General features: G+C 52.5%; 1 protein-coding gene across 2 annotated transcripts in view; it reads right to left on the bottom strand.

The window, feature by feature from the left end:
• pawr (PRKC, apoptosis, WT1, regulator) overlaps positions 1–10,048 on the bottom strand; it is a 15,916-nt gene that overhangs the window by 2,752 nt on the left and 3,116 nt on the right. For both annotated transcript variants that reach the window (XM_019893689.1, XM_019893690.1), the window contains one exon: positions 1,431–1,553. In XM_019893689.1, the coding sequence (XP_019749248.1) occupies positions 1,431–1,553 (123 nt within the window). The remainder of the gene's footprint in view (positions 1–1,430; positions 1,554–10,048) is intronic.

The raw sequence follows: 10,048 nt of genomic DNA, 5'->3' as shown, positions 1-10,048 counted from the left end.
TCCCCCCCCCCCCCCCCCCACCCGCTACATTTCCATCCAGGAGTCGTTTGAATTTATGCACTGAGAATGCAGGTGTCTCTTCTCCAAATTGGATTGAAACATCTTTAGATTGCGTCCGGCACATCCGTCAGAAGACGGGAAATGAGCTCGACTTTTGCGACAAGCTTGTTCATTTGCAAAGAAAAATACGAGTCCTCCCTGGAGCTGCGGCGTGATTGATGCTTGAATAAGAGAGCGGAGTGAGCGAGCCGTACGCACAAAACAAATATTGCTCGACGGAGTTGGTTAAGTCATTTCAAGCGGCGCCGTTATTGACAAACTTTTTGTGTTCTGCTCGCAGGTTATCCACTGATGCTAACCTGCTCACATGAAGGGAGAATGAGTGTGAGAACGCTCCTTGAACTGCCAGTCAGCAGTCGCTGTTATGCCGCCTGACAAAAAAAAAAAAAAAAATAGAGACAAATCTCAGCGCGAGCTCCAAGTGGCACAGATGACTTCTTGATGTGCCTCCGTGCGACGCGGCTGCGCCGGTGAGGCCGTCAACCGACGCACTCGAGCGTCGCGCGGAGCCGCGTTTATCGTGATCGATGAAGCGTTTCCTCGCGGGCGGTTAAATATGAGCTTCTCTCGCCGTCGTCTCGACATCCAAACGGGCCCACGCGGCTCTCCTGTCACTAAACACCATGACGGGAAACGGCCAATAGATTCAGGAGAAGGCGTTCATCCGCTCCCGTCGGATGTTTGGCTTGCTGCTGCTGCTCCGCTTCGGGCTCGCGCCGACCGTTCAATGGCTTTGCCGCTGTTCCAACAAATCAAGAAGGCATTTCCCACAAATTCAAGTTGGCCCAAATTTCCACGACAGCCTTCTGGATGATGCGCGGGAAGGCCGCGAGTCTCCGCTCGGTCACATCTGCTCTGCGTTAGGGCTTTTAGTGACTACGACGGCGGAACTGACGGGCTGGCGATGCCTCAAGATGGACGAGCAAAGAGCAGGGATCCATCACTCGGTAAATATTTGTTACTTTTGACAGCTTCTTTCAAGTCTCCACAAAGCGCCGCCGTTTCTGATTTCGGGCCTTACAAATCAAGCAAACTGGAACAGCGCTTGGCACCACGACAAACCTCAACGTGCCCTTCTTTGAGGTTGAAAAAAAAAATGCGCTTGTATTGTCTGATAGAGAAAACTATTTTACGTTGAGCGGAAAACGTTAACGCGCAATTAATGTGTGCAAATAGCACTGCTCCTTACTTTCAAACGACACTTTAAAGGCTACCAACATGCTAAGCTAACGAGGCCGGCTAAATGCTGAATGGTTGTTTTACAAAGGGCCGTCTTGTTGTGCCAGATTTGCGCTTGCGTCACTTAAAAATGGAGCACGTACATTTCTGACGGAAATGCCATTTTTGACCAAACTTGTATCCTTTCTTACCGCAACGAGTCCAGTGGCCGGGTCCGCCGTCATGGTCTCGTTCTGGAAGGTGTTGGCCAGGACCAGCTGCTCCTCCTGCTCGTCTTTTTCGGCACCGTCGTCATCCTCGAGTTCATCCAAGCTCTGACGGGGGGACAGAAGCAGAATGAGGAGCGATGAAAAGAAATCGGCAAAGCAAAGCGTGAAAGTGGGCCGCCCGACACGGGCGCGATGAGAGCGCAGATCGTTGGCGGGCCGAGATAACCTGCGACTCCACACTTCTAATCCTCTTAAGACAAGAGACGTGAGGAGCGACGGGAGCTCCGTCCGCTTCCGGAACCTTTCGCCTCCTCAGATAGCGGGAGACTGATTCCCAATAACGAACGGCTCCCGGAAGTCGGTGGAATAGGACCGTCCGCGGCGGAAATCAGGAGATGTGAAGCACTTTCAAGAAACGGCGCTTCTCGGACTCAGTCATTGTGGAATGTCAGTTGTCAGAATATCAGCTCGGCCATTCGCACGAATTCTGGACGGGCGTCCAGTGGGCCAGGTAGACGCCATGCAACAGCACTTGTCGGAAACGCATGCTATCACACTGACACAGATTGATCGATTGACGGATGAAATTGCATCCTTTCAAGATGGTGGCTGTCCCAAGTTCAAACAAATGGTTCCTGTTTCACGTTAACAGGCGGGACCCCAAAAAAAAAAAAAAAAAAAAGCCCACTCACTGAACAGGCTGCTAAAAATAGCTTGTTGGGAATGAAGTCATTTGTGAGGCCTTTCCTGCCAAATGCTTTCGCACTTTTCCTGGGGGAGGTCTCCAAGCTCCTTTTTGGCTCTCAGAGCCTCTGAACTTCGCGTCTTCCTCCCCCGGACGTAACTTGAAGCTCCGGGTGCCAGACCACAAAGCGCTCCGTTGACATTGCAATCAGGAGTCTCAACGTTGTCTTTGGACGGAGTCGAGATTCCAAGATGGCCGCTCACCATATAAGGGATGTTTTCGCCAGCGCGGTTCTTAGCGCAAAGTATGATTGAGTTGATCTGAAAACGGAGCCAACGATCGGGCCCAGAGTGCACTTGCGAGGGAAGACTTGAAGGCTCTGACACGGACCGACTTGAGTGGGCGCCAGAGAGACTCCAGAGTCCTCGCTTGCTTCCTGTTTACCAGAAGCAGTCAGTGATCCAAAGCCTCGGCAGATTGTTTACTCTTCAGTCGAAAAAGCATCCCGGATTTGACCCTCGCGCAAGTCCAACCGAGGCAAACAAAGCAAGTGCTAGCAAAGCACATGGCGGGTCGTCCAAAAAGAAAACGTGCACGGCGGTGACTTCGGATTGCCCCGACCGTCCGAAAACATGGCGACTTGGCATCCTTGGGAACGCTAGCTAGCTTGTCGGCATCGTAGCGCAATGTTGCTCGCTCCAAATTTGGTGAATCAACTTCATTTTTGTTCACCCGAGCTAAAAAACTAAAGGAACCCCCTCCCCCGCCCCCCCAAAAGAAGCATTATTAAGTGTGTCGACTTGATGATGCTGTTGTGTTGACACTCCACTGTGACGACGCGCGGATGTTTGTCCGTGTGTCAAGTGCGGTTTGATCACAGAGTGCTACAAGTGGTCTGGCCCAGAACCGGCACGTACGTGCAACTATTTGAAGACGATCATGCATCGCCACATCTGCTTTCAATCACCTGAATGCTGTTGTTACATAAAGGTCTCCATTTTGTTTTGGATCAGGAAAAAAAAAAAAAATCCGGCCGACTGTTCCCTTATCAGCAACCGGTTGGAATGTTCGCGTTTGATCAGTTCCGGATGTGACCCGCCGGCACTGAGTGGAATTCAGGAAAGGGTCAAGTGGATCCACAGCGTTCACCTCCTTGTCAGTCCACTTCCTTTATGAGGACGGACCGCAGAGCAGACCGGGTAGGGAAGTGAAATTGTGGTTTGGGGGCCTGTCGGGTGGAAAGGAAGCGGTCCTGGGTTTTGTCGAACCTCTAATCTGGTTTTCACGTCATCCTTCCTATTCTCAAGGGCTTTTTTTTTTTTTTTGTCCCCCTCCCGCCCCCCCGCACACAGCCCCAAGCTGTCAGGCAAGCGGTTATTCGCCAACATTTTACGTGGATGAGAAGTGGCTGAACCGGTTCGCTTTCTGGGCCAGGAAGGATTAGAAAGAGCGGCGGAATGTCACGCAAAAGAAAGAAGATGACGAAGGGCCAGGGGACAAAAGTGCCAATCACCCGCGGCTCACCTCTTCTTTCTGCTGCTTTCACGCGGGGGGCTTTTGTCCCGCGCAATATGAAGCCTGCTTCGAGCCGACTCCAAATATCGCAGAAAGAAAAAAAGATGAACGACGACAACAACTGAGGCAGAAAAGTGTGTCGTGTTCTTTTGTATGGCACACCACATGAGGGTTGCCCAGTATAGCGGCACCACCAAAGTATTGCGATCGGACAGATTTTTAGTAGCGGTACGACAAAGAGGTCAAGTGTGCACGTCAGTGTCCGAAGTGTCGCCATGTTGGTGGGGGCAGCGGCAATTATGACCGACCAACAAGCAATTATGACCGACGTTGCATGCGACTCTTTCATGACTAATCGGGATCGGAATAGTGGAAGCTCGTGAGGCAAACTCCTCATCCCGACTTCAAACCCCAACCGAGTTAAAGAGGTGACGGCCTCATTCAGTAGCCCCCAACGTTCCCCTTCAGCCCACCCCTCCGAACCTGACCTGCCGGTGTCCAATGGCTTCGGAATGTCCACCTTTGCGTGTTTGAGTCACCTCAGACAAATGTCAAGCATGTTTAACTTGTGGCCTCACCGACCCGCCTCCCCTTTGGCCCCCAAACGTTCACAAAACATCAAACGAGCTCAGAGCATTTCGGCGGCGGCCCCTCGAGTTGGCCAAAAGGGCACGGAGAATTTCAAATGCCCGAGAAAGGAACTTTAGAGCAGAAAGGGATTCGATGAGCGACAAATCTCCGTTGCGGTCAAGACGAATCGCCTCCGACATGATTTGGAGCTTTTCTGTTGCAAAGCGCGGAGCCACCCGCCGACCCGGAGACGCCGCTCGTTCCTGCACTTTGCTATCGTCACGACGCGCCTGTGCCGGATAATGCAGACGCCTGCCGAGTGACTGATTACGGGCGATGACGACGACAGCTGTTGCGAAAACAAAAAAAGGGGGCTCACGCGGCAGTCGCGGCGTGAGGGCACCTGATGGCGCTGCTGAGCCGTCCTGTTTGGCATCCAGCAAATGACAGGCTTCGTTTGCAACTTCAAGCACGACTTTTCGGGCCAGTCGAAGACCAAATTTGAGAGCTTACAACGGCAGATTGAACAAGCGATCAAGCAGCATAGAAAATATCCACTCAACTCGTGCTCCCTCTAGTGGTAGGCGAAAGAATCACTGTATTAACTGTGCCTCATGTGACAGGATTTTTTTTTATTTTTATTTTTTTTTTAATTCAGCGTAGTACATTAGTGAAGTAGTTCAGTTGTATTGAACCCTATAGGTACGAAACGTTTGCATGTAATCTTTTTGGCCAATTTGTTTTCACACATTTATTTAGGTAGGATTATTCTTGACAAAAGGCGGGACACGATGACATCACAGCCCGGCTCCTTTGTTCTGTCGCACAGTCGGAGAAAGTTTTCGAGCACCTCATTCGACCTTAAACGGCGGGCGTGGGCATGGCGCGAGATGTGGAATGCTCGGGCCCGAGAGCTCGCACGAGCCGGGCAGCAGAAACAGGTCGTGACGAGCTAACGTACGGCAAAACCACGCAAGCTGCCCGACCGGTCGGTTGTGCTGCATGAGCCTGACTTGGACTCTTTTTTTTTTCCAAGGGATGCAGTTTCACTCACCCGCCCCCCACGTTTTTCAGACGTCAGATCTCGCACGGGTTGGAAATCAAACACATTTGACACCAAAGCAGACATTCGCGTGCTGTGAGGCTTTTGAGTCCCAAAGCGGCCCATTCCAGCCAGGGAACGCATCCCCCACCCCCCCGAAAAACACATCACGTGCGGACGTAGACCCCATGCGGAGGGAAACGATACGTTTTCCGGATATGTGCCAGATATGTGCCATCTATCATGCGCATATGGAGTGAGTGAGAAGCATGAAGAGGCACAGAGGAGGCAAAGGTGACCCTTGCGTGAAAGGGGTCGGCCGGCAGCTATCCGACTTTCAATATGAGAGGAATTCCAATCAAGTGCTACTTCATCCCGGCAGCGGGAACTCATCAGCGGGATTTACTTTGGCTCGCACCGGCGGGAACATTCCCCCCTGTGAGCACCACTGAAGAAGAAGAAGAAGAAGAAGTGGGCGAGGTATGAGGAGCGGCTACTGTAAAATGCTGGCAACAAAAGTGAGTCGACCCCCGCCCCAAAGTGAAAATCTGGCCCCTAAAAACGCGTGACACAGATGTGACCGACGGCCGCCTTCAACCGCTTCATTTCATTTCCTGTGCGTCGGCCACACTCCGACGCTAACAAACAATTAGCCCACATTAGCCCAAATGTGAAATAAGCGCTTTGATTTGGTGCCCGGAAATTGAATAAGTGCTGTTGTGTCGCACAGTCGGAGAAAGTTTTCGAGCACCTCGTTCGACCTTCAACGGCGGGCGTGGGCACGGCGCGAGATGTGGAATGCTCAGGCCCGAGAGCTCGCACGAAAAAAAAAAAAAAAAAAAGGATTAAATGGGAGGGTGGAGCGGAGGAGGGGAACGTTAAACAGCAGCGTTCGATTTTCACTTTGGCTGTGCGAGAGACGCACCTTGACCCCCCCGGCCGAATCGATCATTCACAGCTGCTTCGACACGTAAACAAACAAGCATCTATTCTATGCCCCCACCCCCACAAAAAAAAATATTGCACAACATGAATCCAAAACGTAGTTGCGTCATTGAAAACTCAGCATGAGCCTTAAAAAAAACTGATGTCAGGGAAGTACGTCCAATTGAGACGAGCTTTGGATGTCGGGGAGGGGCCAAATTTAGCCCGGGTTGTTAGCGGAAAGTCTTTTGCCGCACGTGCGTGACTTTGAAAGGACCTGCGCGAGCCTGAAAGGTTCGAGGGGGGTCTTGTTGATCACCGCTTGGAGTACTACGACCGCACTACCATGTCGTTCCGGAAACTATTTGCTTGCAAAGTCATCTGACGACGTGCCGCTCGTCCGCGCGCTCCCGACTCCCGACATTCTTTCCCGCAAGAGGAAAGGCAGGCGAGCGTGTCAGCTTCCATTTCCTGTTTATGCCCAAGTGCCGACTCAGCGGCCTTCCCGAGAAGCGCAAGTGAAGGAATCCCGTAAACACGGTCAGCCTTGCGGGAGCGCGCCGATCGTACAATGCTGGCAACAAAAGTGAGTCGACCCCCGCCCCGAAGTGGAAAATCTGGCCCCTAAAAACGCGCGACACAGATGTGACCGACGGCCGCCTTCAACCGCTCCATTTCATTTCCTGTGCGTCGGCCACACTCCGGGAGCGGAGGAGGGGAACGTTAAACAGCAGCGTTCGATATTCACTTTGGCTGTGCGAGAGACGCACCTTGACCCCCCCGGCCGAATCGATCATTCACAGCTGCTTCGACACGTAAACAAACAAGCATCTATTCTATGCCCCCACCCCCACAAAAAAAAATATTGCACAACATGAATCCAAAACGTAGTTGCGTCATTGAAAACTCAGCATGAGCCTTAAAAAAAACTGATGTCAGGGAAGTACGTCCAATTGAGACGAGCTTTGGATGTCGGGGAGGGGCCAAATTTAGCCCGGGTTGTTAGCGGAAAGTCTTTTGCCGCACGTGCGTGACTTTGAAAGGACCTGCGCGAGCCTGAAAGGTTCGAGGGGGGTCTTGTTGATCACCGCTTGGAGTACTACGACCGCACTACCATGTCGTTCCGGAAACTATTTGCTTGCAAAGTCATCTGACGACGTGCCGCTCGTCCGCGCGCTCCCGACTCCCGACATTCTTTCCCGCAAGAGGAAAGGCAGGCGAGCGTGTCAGCTTCCATTTCCTGTTTATGCCCAAGTGCCGACTCAGCGGCCTTCCCGAGAAGCGCAAGTGAAGGAATCCCGTAAACACGGTCAGCCTTGCGGGAGCGCGCCGATCGTACGCGAGCCGCAACTCCGTTCACGTCTTCCATGGGAATGTCGCGACTCGTCCGCTAACCCCGCGCCAAAGCGGAGCGGGGAGAACAATAGGTCACATTCCCTCCCGAGTCGGCGCATTGACGAGCTCGTAAAACATGTTTGATGCGCGTTTCAGTTCGGAGGCGGGGTGAGGCTTCAACTGAAAAAAAATGAACAAATAAAGAACTCAAAAATGTCTGCACATGCTTGGCGCGGCGCAGATTTTGTTCTCGCTCGCCTTTGGAGACGAGCTGGGAGCTGATCGGCGGCCCGGCTTCCGTGTGAAAAAATGCTCCCGTTTGTTTGGATTGCTCGGCCCGCAGCTTAGCGCGCTTCCTCCGCGCCGCTTTCCCTTTTCCTCCGATTGACGGGCTGCGCAGCTTTGAGGCCACATGAAGTGGAATTTCTTTGGCGTGCCCTCCGCTGTTTCTGCGTTAGCCAAACGCGCATGCTAGCCATGCTAAAACGTCACACGCGCGCTCACTCGGGGGAGTGAGACTCATTGATCCAAACTAGATCTCAGGTAAGTGACAACAAGGGAGTTATGGAAAGTGTTCCGCCGCTTTCATTGACCGTCGAGGTCGGCGGCAAATCACTTTTGTCTCCAATGCGGCTCGCTCAAAGTTGGCCAGCAAGGAAATAAAAGGTCGGGATAAGGCAGAGCGAGCGAGCCCGACTTTGGTTGTGGAACGGACATCCTTGGAAGAAGCCCAAGCACTCATCAGGGCTGTGTGGGAGGAAGACAAAGGCGACACAGAGAAGGAATGTGCGCTCGGGCAGCAGCGGAAAGGCCAAAGCCCAAAGCCCGGCCGGCTTAAGGAGACAAGCTTTAATTGTAACGCGCGCCGGGACTGCCGAGGCTGCTTTTTTTGTTGACACACGGGGAGGGAAAAACCCAACGGCAGTAGTTCAAAGGGAAAGTACGTAGGGTACGTCCGGGGGTTGGAAAATCCACTCGTGACGTCATGGCTTCATTGTTAATTCATTGGAGTGTCGCTTTGAATCGTAATTGGAGAGAATCGTATCACAGTCCGGTCGTATCGCGATTTGTCGTGCGCGCTGCGTTGTGAGCGTATCGCATCGTCAATCGCATCGTCAATCGGACAGCGCCGCGACTCACATCGCGTCGGGTTAGCGCCGGCGACAATCGTAACGCAATCGGAGTTTCTTGATCGGAAAATTACGACGTGACGGCGGCGGCTGAACGGGAACGGGCGGCCTGGCGGCGGAACTGAAGCGAGCCGTACGGCTTCGGCGTCACTTCGACGTGACCGCGCGGCATCGCGTTGGGAGCAAATTGCTCGAAATCAGCCCCGAAGCAATTTCGATCGCATCTGCGATGGACTCCGTTGTTTCACATTGTAACCGAATCGTGCTACGTCCGTGAATCTTATCGTATTCGATTTGGCGACATGTCATTCTTGCGCAGAAAACAGCGGAACAACTTGCAGAAGTCGTCACGCGAGATGACAGCTGGTGAAGAGCTCGCCTGACAGAGTGAGCGCGGGCGCCCCGCCGCACCGAGCGCCGCCTGTCACATCGCCGTACGAGCGGATGATTGCGCCGGCCGCGCTCTCTTTCCCTCGCTTCCAGTCGAGGGCTTTTTTTTTTTCTCATCGGTTCGTTGAAGCATCACTCCGGTGAAGCTTTGCATACAAACGAGGTGGCCGGGATAGATGAAGGGGAGCCGCTGCCGCAGCGCCACCGCGAGGCCGCCTCGGAGCGCAGCGCAATGCGCCTCCACTAGGGGCATCATCACCGTTTGATGCTTTTATTTCCTTCTTTTGTCACATCCTGCATTCAGGTTATTTTTTCCGTGTTGCTACCGAAACGTGTTTGACTGTTTTGGTTTTGGAAACTACAAAGGGCTGAAGATGCTGCTGCTGCTGCTGCTGCTGCGACGCACATGTCCAAGGTGTCCGTGGAGCCGGCAAACGGCTCCAAGGCAGCCAAGGCTCGGTCGTCCCGCTCGCTGTGGTCCCGGCGTTAGTCTGACTGACTGAACAGCAACAGAGCTTTTGTGTGCGCGCCACGCAAGCATCGGCTTACGTCATCGCGCGGCTTCGCCCGACAGCCGGCCCCAAATTTGCACAAAGGCGCTAATTTCACACGAAAGCGCCGGCTTCAAATTCTCTGTGTTCCAGGTTCTGTTTTTCAAGAAAATAGAATGCATGTTTTGGGTTACTTCCCCCAAAGAATTTTGAACGTGATGCTACATGCTAACTGGACATGTCCAAAAACAGAAATCGACACTCTCTCACTTTTTTTTTCCAGGCCAAATACATCTCCAAATTTTGAATGAGCAAACTGATTGAAATGTTATATTTTGTCCACATTTTTACGGATTTCACCTTCGTTGTATGAATCATGAAAGCAACGTGCCTCGCTAGTTGTCACCGTCCAACCAAATATGAAGCCCAAATTTATTTCAACCATTTTTTTTTTCAGATTTCATCTCAGATTTGAATAAGTCTGAAACCAACAACTCAAGCGTGGACGGAAGGGGGGG

Source organism: Hippocampus comes, unplaced genomic scaffold (assembly GCF_001891065.2).
Source record: "Hippocampus comes isolate QL1 unplaced genomic scaffold, H_comes_QL1_v1.1 scaffold161, whole genome shotgun sequence".
NCBI classification, from domain to species: Eukaryota; Metazoa; Chordata; class Actinopteri; order Syngnathiformes; family Syngnathidae; genus Hippocampus; species Hippocampus comes.
The sequence above is the reverse complement of the archived record's forward strand: the minus strand, read 5'-3'. Positions and strand labels throughout refer to the sequence as shown.